The following is a 25,790-nucleotide window of genomic DNA, read 5'->3' as shown; positions in this document are numbered from 1 at the left end:
TCAGCAAACCGATATCTACCTTGTTGACAAATAAGGAGCTACCTTCTCTTTTCTTAATATGATGGATACTATGAATTCCAAAGCCCATGAGGCCTCGGCATCTCACGCCGAGTTCTCATCTCTTCCCAGGCTGAGAGTTTCAAACATACCCGAGGTCACTTGGTGGAAGCACCCTGGACTGAGGAGGCTATACCTGATGATGCCAATCTTGTTTCTAGGTAAAGATATCAACTAATCAATTGACCATTGAGTATCGTGGCTGAGACTCCCAGGTGCTTCCACAAATGGATACGATGGCTCGCTATTAAATGGATTGCAGACAATGACGCCTTGGCAAGACTGTGAATATGGCCCAGCTGCATCAACGTCGCGACATGCTAACGGCCAAGCAGATTTCGGTAATCCAAGTGGCTCGACGCTGGGTCTTTTCACGGCAATCCAAAACATTGGTGGGGTTTGTGCACTATTATTTGGTATTTTTTCCTTCTTCAAATCCCCTATCATGACGGGGTACCCTAGCTGAAAGGCTTGATAGCTTCCTATGTGGCCGACTTCTTTGGACGAAAGATCGGCGTTGTCATCGGCCTACTTGTTCTTTTTATAGGAACAATCATTCAAGTCGTACCGTCCGTCAACTCAAGCATGTTTCTTGCGGGTCGCTTCTTAGTCGGGCTTGGGTAAGATGACTCTCCCTGGAAGCTAGATCTTATAAACTAACTCGAGAAGATCAAACGTGACCCAGGGATCTGCGCCGCTACTTATAACCGAACTTGCCCATCCTCAGCACCGTGGCAAACTAACTACCATGTACAACACTCTGTGGTATGTCGGGGCAATAATCGCGGCTTGGACGGTGTTTGGGACAATCAAGTATACATCGGAAGCATCATGGAGAATACCGGTCGCCATGCAGGCAGCCATGCCAGTCATTCAGTTTCTGGGCATCTGGTTTGTCCCCGAAAGCCCCCGTTGGCTTTGTGCGAATAATCGTTCTGGGGAGGCCTTTGGAGTATTAGTGAAGGTAAGGAAGACCGAAAGCCTTTCAGTAATGGGATAACCAACAAGCTTCAGTATCATGCCAATGGCGACAGAGACGATCCTTTCTGCGCGTTTGAATTCCATGAAATACAGGAAACAATACGTATGGAGAAGGAGAATTCGAAAAACGGCTGGCCTGTGCTTGTGCAGACACCAGGAAATCGCAAACGACTCCTACTTATTCTATTGGTGTCATTTTTCTCACAGTGTTCGGGCAACGGTCTGGTGTCATATTATTTACATGACATCTTAAGCTCCGTCGGAATCGAATCCTCTTATGACCAGTCCGTCATCAATGGTGGTTTGACAATTTGGTGCTTTTTAGTGTCAATTTGCTGTTCTGCTTTCCTTGTCGATGTCCTTGGTCGACGATTGCTTTTCCTGATTGCTGGCTTCGGCATGCTGATCACATTTAGCATTTGGACAGGGTAAGTGACTGCAACTGCCCCAATATGAGGTGGAAATTGCTGATTAGGTGATAGTTGCTCAGCAGTATATGCGCAAACTGGCAACAAGACTGCTGGAAGCGCAGTCATTGCTATGATATTTCTCTTTTATGGAGTCGCCGGCTTCGCCTGGCCCGGATTGACAGTTGCATATCCCGCTGAAATCCTTCCATTCAGCATCCGAGCCAAAGGTCTTGCCGTTACTATGGCCGCGACAGCCTTGTCGTCTGTCTTCAACCAGTATGTCAATCCGATTGGTCTTGAATCATTGAAGTGGCGATTTTATTCCGTGTATATTGCAATTTTGGTTACTGAGTGTCTTTGTATCTGGTTCCTATTTGTGGAAACAAAGGGCCCGACACTAGAGGAGATTGCAGAGCTGTTTGACGGAGAACATGCCAACGTCGCCGGTAACGAAGGGCGTACGCATGATCAGGAGACCAAGTCAGTGGAGCCATGAAATGACCGTTATTTCGTGTTGCCTTTGGTGTTCATTCCAGCCGGTCTGAGCATCGACAAAGCATCGCTTGCAAATTTTCCTCGCTCTGCAAGATCAGATGTAGCCGGTGTATTTATCTCTCCACCAATGGGAATCGCATGTTGAAGAAGAAACTTGACTGTCCATTGATCCACAGTGTATGTTCGATCCATTGACTGCATGCATACTTTCTGGAAGGTGAACAGCCGCTCCATCTAATCTCACATTAGCCTTTTACCCCCCAATATTCTCCAAGGGGGGTTATGTTCACACCATAAGGTCTACTCCCTGCCAATATCCCTTCAGTTTGAGAAGTATCTCAAAGTTGAAACAGAGTCGTGTTCGCGCATCGAGAAGTTCATGTTGACTGCCAAGCAGAAGTGTATGAAGCAAGACTGAAGATGAAACCACAGTCATATGTGCTACAATCAGGTAGACTGCTTCACATTCTGGCGTTTCATGTGAAATCTTTAATAAGTCGCTGAAACACGTGGCATGATACTTGCAACGAGCAACGAAGACGGCTCGGCTGGGTGTCTCAGCAAGTTTCATGTCAAGATATGGAAAGTAAAGAAGAGTTGAATAATGATGATAACCTAGGTGAAGAGCCACGAATGCCTGCGCTAGACCAAGCTCCGTATGTTGTGTTAGATTCCTGGTGTTGAAGTGGAGACTGGCTGGCAGCTCTCGAAGAAAGTGGTCAAATTCTTGTGCCAGCTCAGTCGTGGTCGCCTCGGCCTCGTGTTGGTCTAGAGCCTCTTCTGCCAACTTCTGGTGCAGAATTTGAATGTGGCCGAATATTCGAGCGAGAATAACCATGTATCCCCACAGGCCTCGACGAGGCTGAGATCGATTTTCCATTCTTTCCCCGGGAACGAGCCTCCAGAAGTCGATTTCTGGCATTGGGAGATTATGCTGTTGGTTATGCATCAGTCGTGGTAGATCTAAACCGGCAGAGGACCATTGATCAATCATATACAAGGACCACCAAGTTCGAATCTTTATCTCCCTTGTTATACTGTCGTCCGTTATGTCGGGTTCCGGGAGATGTAGTATATGCGCCATTCGAAATGCGACGCCTATCATACATTTTAGAATTGGTCCACAGCGTCGTGTGGGTTTATCTCACCAAAAAATACCGCCTCTCCGGCTGACTCGCCTTCTGTTCCACACAGGTTGCCGACGAGGATGCTCGCATGTATGTTATCAAGAGATACATGATCAATATTCATTTTTAAAAGATGCTTCGCATCTGAAAAGAAGCTGTTCGTTTGATGACGTGTTTCTTGATTGTCCGCAAACCTGTGGTAGAAATAAAGTCAGTATACTACTAGTGGACTCAGTCGTAAGGTCTGATAGTCCATCTCTATGACTGACCGCGCTGCCAGTGCCATGACGCCATAAAGTACCGCCATCGGTAAGGCTTCCTCGCGCACTCTTTTCCTCAGGAGCGAGGGGTGAAACAGAGAATGAGGTTTGTCATGGATGAATCGTAAGTAAAGGTCGATCAAATTATCTCGAATGTCTTTGGTTACATCCTGACTTTGTAGATGAGAATCAGCCGCACTAGGCGATGTCAATACCGGGTTCGGCAATAAAGAGCGCTGAGATCCTTTTGGCTGGTTGGACAAGGAGCAGCGTTTCCCTTGCTTCGAGCACAGTTGGCATGCGCTCCTTACCCCCGCAAGCCCCGCAATGCATCGCCGCTTGCCAACTCTGCATTGCGAACAGGATGTAGAAACCTTCATCGATTCAGGTAAGTGATTTGTTTCGAGTACGAGTAGCATTAGATGAGATCTTTCGAATTTGCCTAGGATTGATTCTGCAGTTGTGTGTTAAAAGGCAGAAACTTGAAGCAGCTACTATAGTACTAAAGATAGTAGCCCAGTACATACCCTGCGCGACCGCCTCCCCGGGATCGGCAGAAAAGACAATCTTATCTCGTAGTTTCCCCGTCCCACTGGGAATCCCAACTTTTCCAAGCTTCTTGCGACAGCTTCCCGAGGCCCAAAGATAGACCTTGTTGCGCCATGGGGAATGGCCCACTTGAGCGAAAGCTCGAATTCGAGAAGCGCAACCAAGATCTGGTAAAGCTGCCCAAGTGTAAGCGATTTTTCTCCTCCTCTCGCCAACCCAAACCACAGGCAATACCATCAGCACGGAATTAACAGTCTTGACCCTGCAGATGCAAAGGTGGAAAAGCGCCCAATTCCTCATGCCCCTGTCGCATCGCCATATGCGGGCCCGTCCGTGCCCAAAGTTGTTTACGTTTCTAGCAACACCCCGTTCATGAGTGCGGTGAAGCGCATCCAGAAATTACTCCGACAAGCCGAGAAGCGCGCCACGGCCAATATTAGCCTCGAAGATACGCGCAAAACAGAGAAGCAAAAGCTCGCGGAATTGGCCAATTCTGCTGAGCAGCGGGAGGAGGTTTTTGTCAAGGCTACCGGGCGGGCAATCGAAAAGGTGCTCAACGTGGGGAAGTGGTTCGAAGAGAAAGAATCAGAATACTCGGTCCGGGTGAATACTGGAAGTGTCCTTGTCGTGGATGATGTGGTTGAAGACGAGGAGCGAAAAGAAAAGCTCGCCCAGAAGGAACAGAAGCAAAATGAGACAGGCAAAAAAGAGCCTGAGCAAGGCACTGCGAAGTCTGACGCGAAGAAGCGTAAACGACAAGAGAAGCCCGAGGCTTCCGATGATTACGAGCTACCCGAGACGCGAACCCGATGGGTTAAAATGGTTGAGGTCGCCATCAGCCTCAAGTGAAATGACTGCGGGTATGGTAGAGATGCCTGCGGCGTGCAATGCCATACCCTGCTAGTGTCGCCCTCCATCTTATCGCCCTGAATGTACTGAAAGAGACTGTCATCAGGCGATATGCCATCGTCGATTCCATTGTTCATACGGATCAGCACCATCGATGACGTTTCGACCGTTTTCAACAAATGCACCGAGATGCATCGTCATCACAGCTACGCAGATTACAAAAACATGCATACAAACCTCGTTTTGAAACATTCAGACGAAATTGCGAGGATTATTCGCCCAGCCGATTCCTTCACATCCACTTACTGGCTCCTTGAGATTAATGTCCATGGATGAACACACAATGATACCCATACAATGCCACTCAATAGACTGCAGGATAGTCTGTCTGAATGAAAGCTCAATTGATTAAACAAGATAAACATGAAGTATCCATATTTCCAGAACCATCATCTATAAACACTCCGAAATATACAAAGTAGAGATCATCTTGTATCCAGGTGCAATGACAAGAATTCAATCTGCACGCTGCGAGTCTGGCACGCAGGCCCAGCTGCAACCATATCGTTTGAATGGCAATGGACGCATCTTCTCTCCAGAAGCCCTCGGTCGTTTCATGCCATTCTCGTGGGGAGTGCAATCCCACCACTCTATCCATTCCGCACGACGACTCACAAACTCCCGCTGACACACTGAACAATACCACCCTCCGTCTGCACGAACGCCTTGTACTAGACTGAGCAACGGAATCAAAAGTGATGGAAATTCGAGCTTTTCCTCCTCCGTGATGAAATCGAGGCCAGGGAGTTTCCATAGGGCTCGAAGAGATAATTCGCGTAAAGATGGAGCATTTGTCGGTGGTGTCTGTTGTGCTTTTGCTAGCCTGGAGGATGGGGTATTTCCGATAGGCTTGCCATCCATATTGTACAAGGTTGTTGGACCCGTTGCTACGTGGATAGCGGTCCAGGCATCATCGGGTGGAGTACCCTCATATTCTGTGAAGGTAGCTTGACTTTGCGGAAGCTTTTCATCGTCTTTATCGTCGTCATCGTCATAATTGTCGTCGTTCTTTTCGTTCTGGCTTTCGCCAGATTTACAATGCCACTCGACAATATCGGCATCTTCAATTGAAAGGAAGGGATTCGGGCGTGGAGTAAAGTGTTTTAGCTCTCCCTGTTGAAGAAGAACCAGCAGCTCCCACGGGAGATGAGAGAGCCGATTGACGGAGAGGTTCAGAACTTGGAGTGCGGTGAGATCCCGAATTGTGCAGGGAATGGATGTGAGCTTGTTATTGCGCAAGCTAAGTACCCTGAGATCCTTCAGCTCAAAGAGCTCTCTGGGAAGCGTGGCAAGGGAATTATTAGGAAGATATATGCGCAGAAAAGGCCGAAGCGAGAAGTAAGCATTCTCTGATATCGGAGGTTCTCGCAGGGAGGGGAGCTTCGTCAAATGCTGAAGCGATTGAAGCATATCTATGGGAATAGTCCTCATGTTAAAGTTTCTGGAGAATCAAGTTAGGATGGAGGAACGTGAAGGATTGGATATCCAGAGAAACTTACCCCAGGTCGATACTCTCCTCGCCCTTTTCAAGACAGTCATTGACCACTTTTCTCACAAATCGATGCTCTTCTGATTCTTCATTTCCATTCACGACAATTTGCCGCGGCGGCGCAGGGATTGGTACCGGACCTCTTGAGAAAGGCAGGTCAGTAGGAGCTCTTCCTGGTGCCCGAGGATCCAACACCGTCTTCAAGAGATCCTCTCCCCAAGCTGGCGAATCTTCGGAGGTCAAAAGAGACTCGGCGACAGACTCATCACTACCCATCCAGACACCACTGTCCACATTGCGTTTCTCCTTGAAATCAGCCCTCTTCCGCTTCGGATCCTGAACTTGCTCTCCCCACCAGGTTCCTCGATATCGGCGCTTGCGGCCCCCCGCGCCAGATACCGGCGCATTATAATTCTCTAGTCCAGAGGCAGGAATATCATCACTAGAAAAGAGCGCCGGGTCACTGGAAGGTTGACTCGAGCGGTCATCGAAACGCGACAGTCGGCGCGACTTGCGAAAGGATGATGCGACCGAAACTGGTGTCGATGGGTTTGCGCGTGCTGGGGAACGGTGTCTCAACCGTCGTGGCGGGGGAGAGGAACTTCGTTATCCATTGCGGCGAGTAGGGGTACCCCTTAGACGAACAAGTTCTCTATGGCTCTCCAGAGTTCCTCAAGAATGTGCTTGGCAGGTGAAATGGCGCGGGAGGCTCGCGGGTGCGACACGTGGTGGAGCCGCCGCAGATGTCAACAACGCGCAAACCGAACAAATCCAACGTCCAGTGAAAGGAAGAGCTCGTCAATTGGGCACCCAGGGCGTACTGGGATGACAAGGCTAAGTCTTACGCCTGCCGATGCCAGAGCCGAGATAAGATCAGATCAAACGACAGCCTGCCCGAAGCGGCAGACGCGTGGGTGCACGGGCATCAGTCGACCGCGGAGGCCACGGCAGGCTGGCAGATCCACCGAGGAATGTTGGATCGACATGATCTTCACTACCTACTCCGTATCATAAGTAAATCTACACTTGACTCTGTACGTACATCAAGGATACATGGATTATTTTATCTTGGAAAAAAGAATAATGTGTCTCATTTAATGTCGAGTGTCCAAGATCGGGGTTTTAACCCACGAAGGCGTATCCAAACAGATCTCGCTCAGGTGTCCCCCGAACTTGAGAGCACCAGACAAATATAAACAAGAAGAATAGAAGGTAAAAAGTATAAATATAAAAGGGGGTGAGAAGTAAAGCAACATCAACTCGTGTCCACAAAGTCGTTATAAATGGGGTATTTGAGAAAGTTTCAACGTAAAGCCGTTTCCGTTCCGAATCGGATTCTCCAGCCAACCGGAGGATCAAAAAAGTGAAAGAAGAATAGAAAATTATAGGTCCAAAATAAAGGTTGTACCTCGGCATTCTGCTGGAGATGAACGGCGGAAGTAAAGGGAGATCCAGACATAGTTCGCCTCCCTTACATTCAATGTAAACAATCGATATCGTCGACGCTAGGTCTCTGGTATCAAACGATTGCCGGGAGGGTGGATCATTGTCTGGTATCTCATGGTATCGCGTCCGCGATTACAGGGCCAGGCCCATAATCAGCGCGAAAGATCCAGCACCCAGGACTGCGGGCATGCCGGCGGCGACGTTGACGGCAGCTCCAGTCTTGGTAGCCGATGCGGCAGACTGGGTTGCGGTCGAGGTCGCGGTCACCAGGGGAGTGGAGGTGGCCGGGAAGGTGGTCATGCTGGAGCTGGGAGTGGCAGTGACCGAGTTCACTCGGACCAAGGTCTTGGTAATGGTCGTGGTCGACTGGGAGGTGGTGTCCTCGGCGGCGGCGGCAACATGGGCCGCCGCAATGCAGAGGAAAGAGGTGATCAGAGAGCCGAACTGCATTTTGGAGATTGTCAAGGATGCGATGCGATTTTTGCGTATGCAGCACTGAGTGTAATGGAAGAGAAAGTCTTGAAGAAGACGAAGGTAGTAGGTCGTTGGAGAAGAAGGCGCGACACTATCGTGGATTGGTGAAACAGTCCCGAAAGAGATTCTGTTTCGAATATGTTTTGAATCTTGAGGGCAAACGAGTGGGACTCCAAAGACAAAGGAGTTAAAAGAATGTGTGGGATAGAGTGAGAGTGAGAGTGAGCGTGAGAGTGAAAGTGGAAAGTGAGAGAGCGCGGCTCAAGGTGGATGACAGGATGTATAAACGAGTGACTGGGTGGGAAACGAATGACTGGGGTGAATAAATTCTTCAGTGGCGCCAACGGAGGGGGAAAGAGGAGAGAGTATGACAGGGTGTGGCATGCGCCCTAAATACACGAAGGCCCAACGAGCCAGTCGAACCTGGGGAAAGGGTCATTTCACACTTCTGGGCCCTGTGGCGCCCAAATTGAGGGCTTCTATTGATTTTTTTGCGCTACTGATTCCTCCTATTGGTCCGGGTAGCACGCGGTTCCTGGGACTATGGACCGGCCTAAGATCGAACTATGGAGCAATACTCCGTAATGGTAGCCCGAGACTAGTAGTTAGTACGGAGTACGAGTAGTAGCAACAGTTCTGCCAAGCAAAACACGAACAGGGTCCTCATTACCGCACAGACTTGTCGGGGTTGCAAGGGACTCTCTCAAAGGGATGTCAACACCCTACGGAGGAGATGATTGACACTGGACACTGGACACTGGACGCGTTGCTGCAAGTGAATGCAGTATGACTTCACCCGGACATCCACTATTAGAGATCATCCTTTAGGGCTACGTGGACAGTCAGACCAATGGCCCTCGTACGGAGTACCTGTGCGATCGGATGCGTAGGGGTCGGATCCGATGGTGTCGGGAAACAAAGAACAAGCATGTCCGCAACGGTCCCTAGCCACATGTGCAATACGAAATTCTTCGCCCCCCTCCCCCCCTAAAGATTCCACTGGCCCTCGTGCTCGTTCTTGGGTTGCCCTAGACTCCAATGGGGCAGATGGAGCGGATGGAGACATGGCGACCAACTATACACGGAGTAGGTTATCCCCTAACGGCCAACACGAACCGCTTGGTCCCAGCTGAAACCCGTTGGCCGTGAGATGTCTTTCCCATAGACGCTGTGTCTTCCTGAAATGAGGATTGGCTCTCAGCATGATGCAGCAGGTGCTATCCTGGACTCTTTGGGTTGTTGGGGCTAGCTCACCAAAAAAAAAAAACAAAGGACTGTGCGACCCCTGGCGTCATGGATGCAGGAACGGATAGCACGGATCTCGTAGGGTTGGCGGGTGATGGTCTGCCCCCCCCCGGAGGGTAAGAATCGACCGGGCCTTGGAAAAAGATGCTTCGATTCTCATCGAAGGCTGAGAGGCGACGATCGTATTGGCCAGAACCGGGGGTTAACCGAGATTGGCTCAAATTTTGTCTGATTTTGCCTCGCTCGGGTGGTGTTGGCCGACACGAGAGTGGACAGGTGGGCAAGGTGGAAATGGGGACTCAATTCGTTTGATTATTCCCGGGCTTGGCAGAGCTGCCCTCCACCAATCAACGGTCTGTGCCTGAACGAAGCCCATGGGTTCCTCCCGGAGGCCCACTACTACTATAGAGATCGTCTGGTCAACCTTCCACTTGAGGTCTTATAGTGCCCGTTCGTGAGAGTCTGGGGGGGATCGAGAACTTCGCTGATCATTTTTCAAGATTTTCAACCTGACAAAAATGTGCCTTGCAGCAATCATCGAGTTTGACAGAGTTCGTTACGGCATGCGAAATTTGCAGCAACTCGGACCACAGCCGGAATCTTGGCAACTGCAGTAAGCATCACACCCAGAATGGATGCTCCGACTTCGACCGATAGAGTTGAACAACACGAAGCCTGCATTTTGCAGTTTGCAGGTTGGGACTGATGATCTGTACAACACCCGACACCGCTTCTTCCGTGCCGCGGCCCGAGTATTTCCAAGACTCGTCCGAGTACGGAGGAAGCTGTACGGAACCCTCCATCCCTTTAAAAAAGCGCCCAGAGCACCGTAGGTAGGCATATTGACCATACGGTGTACGAAATTATAGGCTAACTAGGATGGCAGGTACGGAGTATGAATCGTTGCTACATTTGTATGGTGTTACACGAACAGACCTCGGAGAGGGAAAATGAGCAGCCGAATAATTGGAAGGAAGCCAGAGAGCCAGTCATATGCCTCAAATTTTCGCCCTAGTCCTATTTTGGGAAAGCTAGGAGGTCTTTGGGGCAATTTGCTGTGGAAAGCTATCGATGGTGTCTCCAACTATCCGCTAGATGACCATTCTTTTGATGCACGAAAGAGCTGTTCTTGCCTATCAGGCACTACCCGGGTATCTGATGAGAAAAGGCCGAGTCAAACAATACTGTATTCAAGTTTGCAACCTTGTAACGAGCGTAATCCATTACTCAACACAACCGCCATCTCTCAGCAGTTGCATCGCCAGTTAGAATACCTTGGTCGATGAGGCTATCCAGAGATTTGCTCGTTAGAACGTCCTTGACGTTTCGCTCCCACTCTACCTAGTCAGCCTCTCCGATATACTTCTGTTCAATATCTCGTAACTTGATGGTACTGTCAGGCAAATTGGTGGCCTGTCAGTAATTGATGGGTCTCGCTTCAATTGTGCCAGCGTTCTTCCTCTCAGCGCTGATTTGCTCCATCGTGAGAGGGGGTTTGTTGTTGTTCTGCTACACCAGCACTAGCACCGACTTGATTCACGTCTAGCGTTACCCGCAGCGTTGGATTTCTCTTGGCAATGTATGATGTCTGGGTAGTGGACTAGTAGGTATATGTACTACTAGTCACCAACCAACTCGTCCCCTTCAGGTTCCGAGCTTCTCTGTGGTACACCGAAAAGTGGAGAATACTACTAGTACTACTACATAACCTTGAGAATCTGCACCTAGAATGATATCAGACTCAGACCTCGGGATGTCTCTAGGATTGGCCTAATTCAATTCAACGGCCTAAAACTTGAAAATACGCCCGGTCACTACTAATATAACATATATTCCACTGCCTTGATGTTGAACTACTCGTACACTATTCAAGTTTGAGAGAGGTATTGGACTTCACCAGTTCAAGTTGTATATATAACCAGTCGATCAGGTGCCTTCGATTTCGCAGGACGAAAAAAACTCAGTCCCAGGATGGGCCAAAGTATCGCATGCTGAAGCCGACAGAAATACCTAGGTAGTAAGCAATAACATCGTCTCAGTGATACCCATCTCGCCATGCCTGCTAAGAGATAACAGCGAGCTTTCAGTGACCCGTAGATGCGACTTGCATATATACATCGAAAATTGGGCGTCCGTCAGCTTTCTCATAAGAGCAAAGCTTTCCAGTTATAACCCTAAGGAGCTGCCAGCCCAAGTGTTTCAAGGTCGTCAAAAACGCTTCACAAAATGTAATAATTATATCGTACAAGACACACCCCCGCCTTTCGAATTGGTCATGTTCGCATGAACCTCGGGCATCCCAGCACAAACGCCAGTGACTGTCAAGTTTATTGGCGCATAGGCTTCAGGGGGCTTTGACGAGGAAGCATCATAGGAGGGCCGCGGGCACGGAGCCAGGCATCGTTGCGGGGTCCATCAGTACGGATCACGCTGCCGATGGACATAAATAGTCTGTATAATAGACGCACCTTGGTTAGCCTGTTATTGACAAAAGACAATGTACATCGCAAGAAACGAGGGCGTCAAGAAAGGCGTAGAGGGCACGGCGGAACATACCCAAAAGTGGCACCGGAGCCCAACATGTACTTGCCCAGTGTCCGCATGACACCGTTAGGGCCGGCACCGTACTGGAAGATAGTGACGGTTCCTGTACTTCATGAGCTGACCGAAAAAGAGTGGGATTCCTATTTGGATTAAAGTCCAACTTACCGATAATGAAGCCCATGATTCCACCGACAGCTAAAGGTGGAGAAACACGTCAGTTGGACGCAGCTCTTGTACTTCGCACTTGCAGCAGATACATACTGGAACCCATCAGACCACCCATTTTCACTAATATATGAGTTAGCTTATGCTTCATCAAGGCAGTTTTCTGCATTTCAGAGCAGCTTCCTCGGCGAAGTCTATGGGTCACTTACTCTTGTCAAAAGTCGAAGGACCGGCAGCACCTCCGCCAGGGGCAGGACCTGCGACAACGGGCATTGTGGAGTAAGTTCGGAGAGGCGGTGTCGAACGGAAAATGGGTATCAAGTGAGCAGGAGCTCAAAGGCGGATGAGGTGAAGTTTAATGATGTGAATGGGAATCGGAGAAGCTGCTTTTTCTCCTCAGCGCAACGGAGCCGTCTCCGCCTGTGTCACCTGATCCTAACGGTACCACCACACGTGCGGATAGAGCACGTGACCATACATGGGCATTCGACGGGGGCCGTCAAGGGAGCCGATCTCCTCCTCTCCTTGGGTGATAACGCTTCATGGCCGACCATCCTCGATCTTTGATTTCTCACCTTCTACATCCTTGTTAGGGCGGCTTCGAGCCCGTGGCAAGGCGGCAGTCCCGTCTAGCGTTTCCTCCATTGTCCCTGGGACGGTGTGAGACACCGGTCGCTACTCAGTTTCCGACAAGACCTCACACGCCTCCTTGGTCTGGGCCACGGTTTTTATGTCCTAGATTGTGATATAATATCCTCCGATCTACATTTAACGGGTAAGTTCGACTTTATTCAACCGCTTGGATGGGCACTGGATGACTCCAGTTCGTGCCTTCGGTTTGGGGTCAGGATAAATTGTTTGGCAAGCGACTGGCGCTAACGCGACCGTTCTGACTTAGCCGGCCGACCAGGAAAAAAACATCAGCCCTGTCTACTTCACAGACAATTCTTTCGCTCACGAACACCGTCACGATTTGACGCAAATTAGAGGCCGCAATATCAATCACCCGACCATCCTCTGGCCTCATTTCATCGCCATCTATTTGCACCTGCCAAACACCGCTTAGACTCTCTGTCGTGTGGAACTTTCGCCCGTATCCTTCTCCATGACTGCTGTCGCATCTCCACCTAGTGTGCAATCGGGGTCTCGCTTGGGATGGTACAGCACTGGTGACGGAGGACAAGGAGCCCTGTCGTCGATGAACACCGACGAAGTGTCACGGATGTTCATGCCAAGGAAACACGTTCAACGGTCGAATTCCTCTTCCTCACTTGGGTCAACTGCCTCCACCAACACTGTGACCAGCAACAATTCACAAGATATCCATGCTGGACAGGTATTCAACAGTGAATCCGGTACCTGGTCATCGAAACCAAAGTCTACCCGCAAAGTCTGGCCAAACTCCAAAGCCGAACCAGTCTCGGGAGTTTCAACTGCACGATCTCAAGCGGGTCCTGCATTCTCGTCAGGGCCAACTGCCTCATCCACAATGTCCGCGATCCATCAACCATCCTCTATTGTCCCATCACAGCACATGCTTCAGTCTTCTCAACAGAATGGGGTCCGACAGCAGCCTAACGGACAATCTGCGGACCCCCCCGGCTATATTGGCCCTTACTCCAATGAACCAAACCTTTGAGAAGAAACAGATAAATGTGCCCTTTTACCCTGAAGTTCTACGGATCGGCCGCCAGACGAATGCGAAAACAGTTCCTACCCCATTGAATGGCTTCTTTGATTCAAAGGTACTGTCTAGGCAGCACGCTGAAATCTGGGCCGAGAAGGCTGGCAAAATTTGGATTCGCGACGTTAAGTCATCAAATGGAACTTTCGTCAACGGACATCGGTTGTCACCTGAGAATAGAGAGTCGGATCCCCACGAATTACGGGAAAACGATACGCTTGAGCTAGGAATCGATATTGTCAGCGAGGATCAAAACACCATTGTCCACCACAAGGTCTCTGCTAAAGTTGAGCACGCCGGTCTCTATGGATCAACCCCTAACATCCTTGACCTAAATTTCGGAGACTTGGATCCTGCATCTGGGGGTGGACTTCTACCTTCACCCCTCAGCCAACCGCTTTCGCACATGCGCGGACGATCTGGTAGCAACATGAGCAATCGTTCTGCCCAGAGTGCTGCCAGCAATCAGCTCAACGTTATGCACCAACAACGTCAAATGAACTACTGGAACTCCCCCATATCCGTTGAACAGGTGGTCAAAAGACTCACGGTAAGCTTCCAGCTTAGAGTTGATTGTCGCAAGTTTTGATTCTAACATGTTATCTCAGAACGAGTTGAAGCAAGCCAAGCAGCAATCTCAAGATCTTCGTCAAACCGATGATTTTTTGACAGCGATCAGACAGCCAGGTTATGCCGAGAAGGAAAGAGTGAACAAGCCGTCGCCTCTCGAAGGCAACCCCTCCCGTCAACTTAACGGACGCCCCAAAATGCCTCGCGTCGATTCTTTCTCCAGATTCTCAGACCCACCCGCACCTCCGCCTCAACAACCTCTCCCCGAAAAGCCAGATGCTCCCCCACGTAGTGGATCGGAGTCGTTCTCGCCCCTGAAGCGCAGTGATACGGATAAACCCAAGTCAATGTCCACGAGCTCCCCTGTTTCTCGCGAATCGAGTCAGATCTTGTCTCTTATTGAGGCATTGTCAATTGCCAAACGCGAAATTGATACCCAGGGAACTCGTATCAAGGAGCTCGAAGATCTCCTTCGCGAGGAGAAAACTGCGCGTGAATCTGCTGAAGACAAGGCCAAGAATCTGGACACTCCTAATCCGGCAGAGGAAGAAGAAATTAAAACCGAGAAGGCCCACCAGGAAGCTCTGGAGGAAGAACTCCCCGTCAAACAAGAACAAGACGGTGTGAAGCCCACCGGAGAACCCAACGGTATCAACCTGCCTTCAGAGGTTCTCTCGCTTCCCGAGGATAAAGAGGCAGAATCTTCCGCGAAAGCACACGCCGAGCAATTGCAGCGTCGTCTTGATACTATGGCCGGAGAGATGGAAGAGATGCGAAAACAAATGGCGTCTTTCAGGGAGCGTGCCGAAACCGCTGAGGATGAGACAGTACAGTCGAGAAAGTCTTTGGCAGAGATGATCGAAACTTTCCGCCAAGAACGTACAGAAAAGTCTGCAGCCACAGCCACTGAATCCAAGACAGATGGATCCAATGATGATCTGGCGAAGACCGTTTCTGACCATTCAATTTTAACCGAGAATGGCGTTGCCAAAATTGGCGCCCCGGCACAGAACTTTGACCCCGGATCTGCAAAGAGCAAAGAGGAGGATTCTACTTCAAACATTACGACTTCCTTGCAACGGCGTCAATACCTCGAGGAAGCAAGTCCCTACGCTTCCATATTCGGAGTGGTACTTCTTGGGGTCGGATTAATGGCCTATCTCAACGGGTGGCAAAAGTTGGACAAATAACCCGATTTGGGCCCTTCTTTCACTCCTCGTTTGACCCACATTAATGATTGCTTTCCTGCAAAACCCGGCGTCTTTCATTGCTGATTAGCCAGCATGGTACTTTTCATCCCGACGACTCTTTCCACTTGACGATTTGATTTCCCTGTATTTTAGGGGCCTGGCCTGCTGGCTGAGGCGCCTAGCTGATCGATACTTCTGGGGTTCGGTGTTGGTTTCCATGACCGTCATATCGCATAGCTGCATATTGTGACCTTCTCTCCTATCTTTTGTATCATGAGCTTCTTTCAATTCGCGCCAATAACGATCCTTGGTGTCGAATGTCCTGATCCTTTCACACCGGGTTGAATTCGACCTTTTCCTTTTCTTGCAACGCCCCCTGTCTTCATATCCCCTGTCCCATCAGTTTAGCCCACACGGTCTTTATTTCTCGTCTCTTTTTTAACCCTCTTCTCATCCTTTAACCTCTTTGGCCCTTCGTCTTTCGAGGCACTGGTGTTCACTTTCTTCTCTGTACATGATGCACATTACCAAGGATGGTCATGACCTTGGCTCTATTTTGATGCCCTTCAATTAAATCCTGTTCACAAGCACTATCGATCATGTCTTGATAGTGCAACCTTCTAGTTCTTTTCCTCGATTTCGTATGCTTCACTTTAGCGAGCGCAATGTCTTATTGCCGGTTGAGCGTTTGCAGATGTTTCTCAGTGTAGATTCGTTTGCTAGTATGTCAACGGCGTCTGTCCCAGTTGCCAAAAGTTGTCGGTTTCGGCATCATTTTCAGTTGTCTATATTCAACTTGTGATTAGGTCGTAGAGAGTAAGAAAGCTATTCTTCGGCCTTTTAAGATAATGCTATACTTTCACTACATTGGAAATTCTGTAACAAAATACGACACGGTCAGATCAGAGTATACTGCCAACCAGCACAGTACATTTATCGAATAGTATGGTAATGAAAGCAAAAGAAGTAAATAAATTCAGACATACTAGCATTCAATCAACAGGGTACAACATAAATAAGATCAAAGAGTAACAACAATACATGTACACGTTATGGGATAACATCATCGCGCCCTTTTACCATCCGCGCTGCTGACCACCAGCAGTTTGATTCTCATAATCAGAGCTCCTCACACGGGGATCCAACTTGTTCAAAAGATTAGAGCTGTGTGGTCCGGAAGATCTTCTCTGTGTGTTAGAGCTGCTACCCCCGGCGGCGGCAGTGCCACCGAATCCCTGCTGGTCGGTACGGTTGTTGAGCTCAGATTCGCCGCGAGACTCCATCTGGTTAGCCATATTGGATCCGGCATTGCTGCGAGTGTTGTAGCCGTGGCTACCGCCAAGGTTGGTGTCATTGGTCCTATCACCCATACCGGAAGCTCCATACTCCGAGGTGGAGGCACCCACTGGCATTTGACCGGTATTCAGTTCGCTAGAGCCATACCCTCCGGCGTAGCTAGAGTTATAGGTTGAGGCATCGGGTTTGGAGTTTCCAGTACCCATGCCCGAATCGTAGCCCCTGGAAGGTCTATCAGATGAGGAAAAACCGCTCGAGTCTCTCGTGTAATCATGATAGGCTCCGGTATTAGGGCCGCCACCGGCATCGTGGCTACCCATAGCACCAGTAGTGCCCGTGGTGCTCGAACCGTACGTATTAGCAGTGTCTATTGATGTTAGTAAAAGGCGTGTCTGATAACTTTGCATTTTCAATTACCTCGCATTGTATCCATCCCACTAGGATTGTGATTAGTGCCACTCTGATATCTACCAGATCCTTGGTTTTCTGTGGTGCCCATCGTGTTCGAGCCCAAGGGGTCTTTCAAATCACTCTTCTTAGAGTCGGGGAAGCCACCAGCACTGTATCCACCAGAGCCGTAGTCATCGGTATTTTTAGTGGCACTTCTACCAGCATTCTTGTTGTTGTCCGTACTCATTCTGGGATTGTGAATACTGTTATCTTGGGGATTGGTACCATATGCATCACGAGCCTCGGAGCCCATGGCAGACGAGTTGTACTGGCCCCGGTTCTGTTCAATATTCTGGTCTGACGAGTCATGGGAGGACCCCTTGTGCTCATTATGGCCAGTGAGTGCATCCTTGACCTTGTGCATCAAATTCGACATGGCGAGGAAGATGTTCTGATTTGGGTCTGGAAAGTTTTTGGTTGAAGCAAATGACAAGTTAAACTGGAAGGTGTGATGGTATAAATACTAGTAGTTTGTAGTCAAACTGAATTCTATCCGGAGAACCGACTGAGCAATAATTTATACATTCATGGACACACATCAGTTCACGTCTCCCCATTGTGAAATTACCGCATCTTGAAATCAGTGACGCCATAACGCGGGGGTGGGAAAGATAGAAGGGACCAGTCAGGCTGGGAGATATTCCATTCAGTCTTTTTGAAAGCTCAATGACGTTCTGGCGGTATACCCAAGATACTGAAACGGCCACCTTCCAGCGAATCACTGAACCATCCATGTCATCTGGTGTCATGAGCTATGAAGACGAGACCAAGTCTCGCCACTGGACAAGGGTATTGTATCCCCACCTCGAAATAGCGTGAAGATGAGAGCCGTGGAAGCATGGCTGGGGGTTGCCTCCTAAAGCTGCTACCATATTTCCATGGGTCGATTAATAGAGAATGTGATTTCTCAATGGCCATGATACTCTCAATCCACTAAGAGCTACGGAGTATACATGGATAGTACGCAGTGACATCATACGCAGTCGAATAAGTTTCGCTAATCTTTTCTTTTTCTCTTTCATTCGCATGATCTAGGTCTGCCAAAGCAAATATCTACGGGTATGGCCGAGTAAAAGTGGCAAAGTATTGATATGGCACTTGTTAGAAGTGGAGTACGGAGTATCGTACGTCATGTCAGCGGGGAGTCACTGCTGTACCACTGGGGGGGGGACTAAGCTGTGATGGGATAGTTAAGTGGAGAAGCAACCATTGTTCTCATCTCCAGGGCAGAAATATACTAGTAGTGTGAATGTGAGCTCTTGGAGTTTTTGATTGGGTTACATATAGTAGCCTCCTCGTCTCGAAGTTTTTAGTCAACGGTATCTATACTACTATGTGGCTGTCTGATCGCGATGTCGTGGTTATGACAAGACTACGAGTGTGTAAGACTCGGACGTGGGTCGGTCCCGAGAGTGGGACTGGGACTGGGGAGATCCGCGTCAGCTAGTTTCAGAATGCCTGAGGTACATACGAGTACGTTGATCTCCTCTGTAGATTGTTGTCAAGATCTCAACAGGACCTCTAGATATTGACTCTTCTCCCGTCCACCTGATGACCAGACAATGTGATCAAGTAACATGACCACAACACCACAAAAGCCTCGGCAAGTATGCCTCAGGCATGACACACAATGCCGTCACAAGAGGGTTACCTAATCCCACCCGGGAGCTTTCTCCACTCTGGGACTCTGACTACTCATACTGACTTAAACAACTCCTGTGCATCCTCTGTGCCCCTCTCCCCCTTTTGTATTCTGGGCGTGAGTGTGAGTGTGAGCGTATGTTTTGACCGTGACTGTCGCTTCGTTTTTATTGTTTAGCTTAGCGGTGCTGCTCATTGTCCTCGATGAGTGGCCGCCTGTTCGCTATACGCCAACCGTTGGATTGGTCGACCGTCCCATCCATCAGCCGTTGTGATACAACGGGAGTTCCAGGCAAACCATCTACTGGGCTCCCTCGACATATCCGTCTGCACTTCTCTCATATTCTCTAGTTTTCTCGATTTTCATACCGCTGCCAGAGATGCGGTCATCACGCCTTCTGCTGGTACTCTTCTGCCTAGTCTTCTTCCCTATCCTTTTCACCCTCTTCTCCGCCTTCTCCTCGTCAAAGGTCGCAACCCCAAATACGCTCGCTGGACGCTCGTCCGGGCTGCATGCCTTGTTTTCCTTCAATATCCCGACCTCTCTCTTCCCCCCGTCCGCCATCATCAGCCTCACCGATGACAACTCGACTTTCTTCCTCGCCCGCCCCGCAGCGTTCGGCCCACTTTTACCGGGCAAAGGCCTGAGTGGTCGGCTTTGGGTAGGCAGTGGCTTTGGAGAGCCAGGACTTGCTACAGCGTCAGAGGGTGAGCTGGGCTGCTCCGATATTCCCGGCTGGGGCGAGGGAAGCGGCCATAAAAATCAGGATGCGCCCCCAAGGGGCACGGAACAGAAAACCAGCAAACCCGGCGGTGGTACTATGGACGATGCTGCTGTTCCACGGAATCGGCCCCGGCTGCCATCGCGGGTGGAGTCCGCCCGTCCAAACGACCGCCATGATGGCGCTTCCCTCTCCACGAATGATGGGACCGACGACCATTTGCATCACCCTCTACCGGAATCTGGCGCGTCAGGTGCGGGGGCGACCCGGAAATACGGCGACTACGTACAAAGCAAGCAATACACCCATGCCGATATCCAGTCGTTGCAAGAAATGGCCGAGATCCAGGGAAATGTTGTGCTGCTGAGTCGCGGTGGCTGTGGATTCCTGGAGAAAGTGAAGTGGGCCCAACGCCGAGGCGCCATGGCGGTGATAGTAGGAGACGATACCCGCGGTGGCAACTTGGTCACCATGTATGCTCGGGGTGATACGTCGAATATTACCATTCCAGCCCTTTTTACTTCTCATACAACTGGTCATCTGCTCTCGTCATTGATACCGGGTCTTTCAGGCGCAGCCCATGGGGTTGGAGATGCTTTGACATCGCTCCAGGCAAAGCTTGCTGGTCAGGCTAATGTCGATGTGCAGAAAGCCACAGCTACAGCGACATCGGTTGTGGTGTCTACACCTACGGCCTCTTCTATGAGCTCGTCTACAATTAATGAGCGGCCTGCTGCTGCTGCTCAGCCCAATGGCGGCTTTTTCCGCACACTCGGCTCTTTGCTAGGGCTGTGTAATCGACATGGAGGCTCCAAAATTGTTGGTGACAGCCGACGCCCGCCTAATAGCGGCAATCTTGACTGGATGAGACTTGGATCCTGGGACTCCGCTAGCTCTCCATCGCAATCATCCAAGAGCCTTAAGGAGAAATCCCGCTATCGTGGCAAAGCTGACGACAAGTCAAGCAGCCCCCCCCGATCGGTCTAGTATCTGAAAGTGTCGATGGTGACGACTTTGTCATTGGGGTTCAAGACTGGAGAGACCCCGATTTAATGCCCCCGCGCGGAAGTGCGCTTCCAATACCTAGTACCTCTGCAAGTGAAAAGGAAAACTTGAAGACTTCAGCTCCCGATAGCGATATTGAGTCAGGCGCCAACATCCTCCGTGGTGGAAGTATCACCCCTGGTAGTGGTGAATATCAAAGCATTGACAAGACCACCGGTAACGTCCATGACGCCAAGGTGAAAGAGTTGGAGAAAGAACCCAATGCTGCAAAAGAAGAATCCAACCAAGCTGGCACGGGGTGGTTCTCGAGTCATTTCGGCTGGGGCGACGAAGATTCAAAGCAAGTGGCTCAGCCATCTGCTTCTCCTCTGGTACAGAATCTACCAATAAACCAGAAAACCCAGACTGTGGCCCAGTCGTCCGCAACCGCGAACCCCATGCTTACAGAGCATGATGGCCTCTGGGTCACGTTGACGCCCACCAGCATGTCAACAAGCCCATTCTTCGACACTCTCCTAGTCCTTGTCATCAGTCCGCTACTCACATTGTCCGTTGTATACGCTTTGTTATTGCTTCGATCTCGAATCCGGCGACGCCGCTGGCGCGCTCCGAAATCTGTTGTTGAACGCCTTCCCGTCCGAACATACCACACAATTGCCAGCATTTCGTCCTCTTCTAGCTCCAGCTCTTTACGTAACGCCAGTCCGGGGCCTGTCACACCGGCCTCTCCACTTCTTGGCAGTGGAAATCTATCAGGCGCGGCTCGACCAACGCGATCACGCTCTCAGACTATCGCCGGGATGACTGTTGACTCATCAATGACACCAAAGGAAGAGAAGTCAACCAGTTTACAGTCCGGGTCAATCCTATGGCGTCGTAAATATACTGGTAGACAGGTGGAATGTGTTGTTTGCCTCGAGGAATACATTGATGGACAAAGTCGGGTGATGAGTTTGCCCTGTGGGCATGAATTCCATGTGGAATGCATGTAAGTGACTAACTAATCTTAATAGCCCTATTCAACGTTGTATCGTTGTACTAAATTATTCTAGTACTCCGTGGCTCACAACCAGACGACGAACATGTCCGATTTGCAAAGGAGATGTTGTTCGTTCATTGGCGCATTCTTCCGGGGATGACTCCCGTGAGCAAAACGAAGAATCTACCGAGGGTCATATCCAGACGCCAAATTTACAGTCGGAATCCTCATCCGCCCCCCTTCTCATTGCCAGCATGAGTGACGATGTGGACACCGAACAGCATGCGGGTCTTGATGGCCATGCTAGCTCTGCACCACAGTCAAGCTGGAGGAATCTCGCAACTCTCAGCTTTTCCGCTCTCAGTGGCGATACTATTTGGCACCAAGCTCGTGCGGACCGGAATCGCTAACCATATTGAGAGCTCCCTGTTCTTACCTCTATCTCTCTGTAGCCACACCGTGGTACTTGCTCTCACCACTCTCACGCATGCTGTATTAGCGATTGTTTGATTCCCTTATGATTTGATTTGCAGGGCGTTTAGCGGGAACATCTCGGCGTGCTTTGCGGTTGCAGATCACCCGCGAGCGTTGTTGAGGCGGCTGGGATATGCCACAAGGTCATTCGTTTGTAATATTTCTTCGTTGAATTGAAGCCTTGAGTGGATGGATACCCTTGCACTGCATGATTAACCGTCTCCCTCATAACTAACTGAGATTCTTTGTCTTCTACTGGTATCATCAGTACGTAGCTCAAGGAGCACTCCATAGATGAATTCAACTTTGGAACAAGAACAACTCAAATTGTCTTATTAAAGCTAAGTATGAAGGTAGTGACACTGTTTATGGAGGCGGATATTGCCCCCAACTTCCCAAATTGGCAATGGCGCCTGATGTTCGGGAGTACCTGAGAGTACCTCCAGGCTACACCTTCCTTCCGTCTGTCCATTGCTTACTACTTCACTCCTCTTCATTCTTCTTTACTCTCTTCTTTGCTTGTCATCGCCCACGTCTATTCAGGTTCAATCATGTCTTCATCAACCTCGTTGAGACGCAAAGATCGCGCGGCACGGTATCGAATGGACCATCAGGGTGACCCAAGTGCTGTTCATGGTTATGTCGATAACCCTGTTCTTCAACATCCCCCGAGGTATCCTGGTCCACAGAATGCCTCGGGCTACTACTACCCCAATCCGTACTCGGCTTATCCTTACCAGCCACAGAATCCTTATCCCGTCCCAGGTCGACCCCCTTATGACGGCCGAGGTAATGGTTATCCATATCCGTGCTATCACTCTTACCAACCTTCGCCGCAATACTCAGCCTCTACACCTGTTCCCTATCCACCTGCACCCAATGCTCCGGGGTATTATCAAGGAACGACATTTACTCCCGGGTTCAACTCTTCTTCTGGCTACTATTTCCAACCGAGTCCAGTCTATCAACAAAATCAGTTCCAATACCCAGCGGAGATGCCCGTTATGCCTTCGTATGAGGCATATCCGAACATGAGAGCTGAAGATCATAACTCTCGAATCTCTGAGGCGAATTTTCTCCAGTTATTGCGTCCATTCGCTCCGGCCCCTCGTTCTTTTCCACAATCTCGACCTTTGGTGCCTACCGTGGCCCCCTTTCAACCATCATCGACACAAAAAGACCCCGTGATGGAAAAGCAGAACCCTCTGAGATCCGAACACCCCAGTTCTCAGATACCCAGCCTCGTGGAGCCAGTCCAAGCAGTGCGACTGACTATGGAAGATTTTCCAGCGCTCCCGAAGTCTCAGGCTAGCGCGGCGCCTCTCAAGGAAAAGCATGCCACGAAGGTAATGGAGGTACCAGGCCAGGGTAAAACAGTGGCTACATCTTTGAGCGAGGGTTCGAATATCCCACTTCCTTCCCAAGATACCCCCGCAATGGATACCGGTTCTCGTCCTATCAAGCCCAAACAGGTTGGCGCCATATCTCGAGTGAAAGCAATTCCGATAAATGAGACGACCACGGTACAGGCAGCTGCGGCCACCAACCCCTCAGCATCCGACCCTAGCTCTGGTAGTAGAGAGGGACCGATCGAGCCACCTGCATTGGTTGATGATGGCATTTTGTTTGCAGGCCCAGCACGACCCGAGACAGGGCTTAGCCTGCGGCCTGCGGGCCTTCATCCTGCTCCTGATCAGGCTTCTGCGGCTTCTGAAATCTCGAATACTGGCTACGCTCACACCCATGCCGCCTCAGCTGCAGTTCGCGCTCCACCTGGTATCGAATGCTCGGATGAACGTAGGTTGCAAAACCTCATAGTTATGGAGTCTGAAGCTGAGATCATGGATCATTTCACCGCAGATCGTGTCGAGGAATGGAGTCAAATGTGTCGACATGCTCATAAGAACACGCCTTTACACAGGGATGTTGAATTTTGGCGCATGGCCCCTGGGACAAATCTCTATGGCTCTGGACCACTTAATCCTGCAAGCCCTTCTCTGGCCTTCGACATTGAGAAAGAATACAATCATATCCTGTGGGACCCAAGCCACAGGTTCTGGGATACACCATCGAATTCTCGAATGTCGCCTACCCACATCCTAGCTGCTGACCCCCAAACCCAGCAGCTGGTATCGGTCTTCGAAATCGCTTGCAAGAGACTGTGGAGTTATGCTGATGGATACTCCAATTTTCAAAAACCCTCAGTTTTCCCTCCGACTGGACATCGTTACGTAGAGGGTCGTATCCCACACCACCAGGCCAATTTTGTGGATCTTCAAGGTATTCCTGACTGGAAAATTGCAGAGGTTCGCGATAATCACCAAGTTCATCAGGATTTTCGAAACAACGCTTGCCATGTGCCATACATGGGACCACCAATAGCCAATTGCCCACCTCCCTATGGAGATTCGCTAAGAGCCAGAATACCTCGTATGGACATGGCTACCCCCTTTCATCCCTCTCATCATCTAGACCATCACCTACAGTCTTTCTCGGCAGCACCCGGGAATTCTGCACAGATACAACGGGGTATAAACAGCCCAAGCTCCTACTGGGATTCTGACGACTACCCTGCCCCAAGGTCCTTACTTCGCTCGGACATCTCTGTTCAGTCCCATTACTCTGCCTACTCAGACATGCATAATAACGAAAGCACTCAGCAATCGATGAATTCTGTTGAGAACCCGGCATCCTATTATGATTTTGTCGAGGGTCCAAGCAGAGCCGAGCCTCCACGTATCATGATCGAGGCATGGGAGCCAGATCAAACCCCACGACCCTCCTTCGCAAGTTGCGTCATAAGCCCCCGTTCTTTTGGGAGTAGAGATTGCATGGATATCGTCGCTGACTCGACTATCATTGCTGACTCAATTCTCGAGGAGCGTCCTCCACACCCGCTCTACGCTGCTGCCCGTGATATTGCCCTCGCTCGTTATGGAACGCAAGTTCCTGACGGGTCTCCTAGCCCTCTCCCTCGAAGCAGCAACAGACGATGATGATGATGGCATATTTTCAGTGCTAACTGACAATAACGATGCACCTGAAGCGGACGAAACTAGTACACCTACTGGTTTTGTGTCTGTACTGCAATGTCTTCTCGTCCGATGATTTGATCATGGAAAATGCTTGGCGATATGCAGCTGGGAATCATAATTTGCGAGAAAGATTGTTGATGCAGGGCGGATACTCAGTGGGAATTCCAATTTGAACGTGAATATGTTTGGATAAACCATTCTGTCTGCCTTTGCACTACGTACAGTAATATCTATTCAAGATGAAAACAAGTGTCTAGTGTTTGAAATTTGAAATTGTTTGCCATACGCATCCCGGTAAATTCCTTTTAGCAGGTGGTTTCTATGATTGATTACACGTGACACCTAAAGCCCTTCCACAATACCAGGGTCTAGCTTGTGCTCTCGAACTTGAAAGACATAGATGTTGCTCCATGAAATATTTAGAGGAAGGAGGCAAAAAGTACATATGAACATAGTATTATTGCTAATAATCAGCAAGGTGAAAGGTGCCATAAAAAGGGGTAGACACTGAAGATCGATCCGTGCCACAGACGCGGAAGAAATCACAGCCCAGTCTCCTCATCCTCAGTCCCATCACAGAAAACCTTGATACC

The 25,790-nt window shown here is 49.8% G+C and overlaps 10 protein-coding genes across 10 annotated transcripts; 5 read left to right on the top strand and 5 right to left on the bottom strand.

Annotated features, from left to right (window-relative positions):
- Nucleotides 1-322: 322 nt before the first annotated feature.
- N7481_004543 (uncharacterized protein) lies at nucleotides 323-1,944 on the top strand (the record flags this gene model as incomplete). The annotated part of the gene is made up of 5 exons (XM_057263762.1): nucleotides 323-473; nucleotides 536-677; nucleotides 727-1,021; nucleotides 1,072-1,466; nucleotides 1,521-1,944. 5 exons carry the CDS (start codon nucleotides 323-325, stop codon nucleotides 1,942-1,944), a joined length of 1,407 nt encoding a protein of 468 aa, XP_057125423.1.
- Nucleotides 1,945-2,229: 285 nt separating this feature from the next.
- Nucleotides 2,230-2,865, bottom strand: N7481_004542 (fungal specific transcription factor domain-containing protein; the record flags this gene model as incomplete). The annotated part of the gene is made up of 1 exon (XM_057263761.1): nucleotides 2,230-2,865. The coding sequence occupies one exon, from the start codon at nucleotides 2,863-2,865 to the stop codon at nucleotides 2,230-2,232; it is 636 nt and encodes a 211-aa protein (XP_057125422.1).
- Nucleotides 2,866-3,992: 1,127 nt separating this feature from the next.
- N7481_004541 (ribonuclease P subunit p20 family protein) lies at nucleotides 3,993-4,728 on the top strand (the record flags this gene model as incomplete). Its single annotated transcript, XM_057263760.1, has 2 exons — nucleotides 3,993-4,065; nucleotides 4,148-4,728. 2 exons carry the CDS (start codon nucleotides 3,993-3,995, stop codon nucleotides 4,726-4,728), a joined length of 654 nt encoding a protein of 217 aa, XP_057125421.1.
- A 516-nt stretch (nucleotides 4,729-5,244) lies between these two features.
- Nucleotides 5,245-6,891, bottom strand: N7481_004540 (leucine-rich repeat domain-containing protein; the record flags this gene model as incomplete). Its single annotated transcript, XM_057263759.1, has 3 exons — nucleotides 5,245-6,229; nucleotides 6,288-6,813; nucleotides 6,858-6,891. 3 exons carry the CDS (start codon nucleotides 6,889-6,891, stop codon nucleotides 5,245-5,247), a joined length of 1,545 nt encoding a protein of 514 aa, XP_057125420.1.
- A 964-nt stretch (nucleotides 6,892-7,855) lies between these two features.
- Nucleotides 7,856-8,173, bottom strand: N7481_004539 (uncharacterized protein; the record flags this gene model as incomplete). Its single annotated transcript, XM_057263758.1, has 1 exon — nucleotides 7,856-8,173. The coding sequence occupies one exon, from the start codon at nucleotides 8,171-8,173 to the stop codon at nucleotides 7,856-7,858; it is 318 nt and encodes a 105-aa protein (XP_057125419.1).
- Nucleotides 8,174-11,769: 3,596 nt separating this feature from the next.
- Nucleotides 11,770-12,424, bottom strand: N7481_004538 (MGR2/ROMO1 family protein; the record flags this gene model as incomplete). Its single annotated transcript, XM_057263757.1, has 5 exons — nucleotides 11,770-11,872; nucleotides 11,999-12,089; nucleotides 12,152-12,181; nucleotides 12,248-12,274; nucleotides 12,361-12,424. The coding sequence occupies 5 exons, from the start codon at nucleotides 12,422-12,424 to the stop codon at nucleotides 11,770-11,772; spliced, it is 315 nt and encodes a 104-aa protein (XP_057125418.1).
- Nucleotides 12,425-13,256: 832 nt separating this feature from the next.
- On the top strand, nucleotides 13,257-15,595 carry N7481_004537 (uncharacterized protein; the record flags this gene model as incomplete). The annotated part of the gene is made up of 3 exons (XM_057263756.1): nucleotides 13,257-13,642; nucleotides 13,707-14,385; nucleotides 14,444-15,595. 3 exons carry the CDS (start codon nucleotides 13,257-13,259, stop codon nucleotides 15,593-15,595), a joined length of 2,217 nt encoding a protein of 738 aa, XP_057125417.1.
- A 1,076-nt stretch (nucleotides 15,596-16,671) lies between these two features.
- On the bottom strand, nucleotides 16,672-17,717 carry N7481_004536 (uncharacterized protein; the record flags this gene model as incomplete). Its single annotated transcript, XM_057263755.1, has 2 exons — nucleotides 16,672-17,258; nucleotides 17,363-17,717. 2 exons carry the CDS (start codon nucleotides 17,715-17,717, stop codon nucleotides 16,672-16,674), a joined length of 942 nt encoding a protein of 313 aa, XP_057125416.1.
- Nucleotides 17,718-19,362: 1,645 nt separating this feature from the next.
- N7481_004535 (PA and RING finger domain protein) lies at nucleotides 19,363-22,098 on the top strand (the record flags this gene model as incomplete). Its single annotated transcript, XM_057263754.1, has 3 exons — nucleotides 19,363-20,663; nucleotides 20,702-21,697; nucleotides 21,762-22,098. The coding sequence occupies 3 exons, from the start codon at nucleotides 19,363-19,365 to the stop codon at nucleotides 22,096-22,098; spliced, it is 2,634 nt and encodes an 877-aa protein (XP_057125415.1).
- A 615-nt stretch (nucleotides 22,099-22,713) lies between these two features.
- N7481_004534 (uncharacterized protein) lies at nucleotides 22,714-25,158 on the top strand (the record flags this gene model as incomplete). The annotated part of the gene is made up of 1 exon (XM_057263753.1): nucleotides 22,714-25,158. One exon carries the CDS (start codon nucleotides 22,714-22,716, stop codon nucleotides 25,156-25,158), a length of 2,445 nt encoding a protein of 814 aa, XP_057125414.1.
- Between the last annotated feature and the right edge of the window lie 632 nt (nucleotides 25,159-25,790).

The sequence above is a fragment of the Penicillium waksmanii genome (genome assembly GCF_028829765.1).
Source record: "Penicillium waksmanii strain IBT 27052 chromosome Unknown utg000004l:1.0-5674109.0:1.0-5678898.0, whole genome shotgun sequence".
Classification (NCBI taxonomy): Eukaryota; Fungi; Ascomycota; class Eurotiomycetes; order Eurotiales; family Aspergillaceae; genus Penicillium; species Penicillium waksmanii.
The sequence above is the reverse complement of the archived record's forward strand: the minus strand, read 5'-3'. Positions and strand labels throughout refer to the sequence as shown.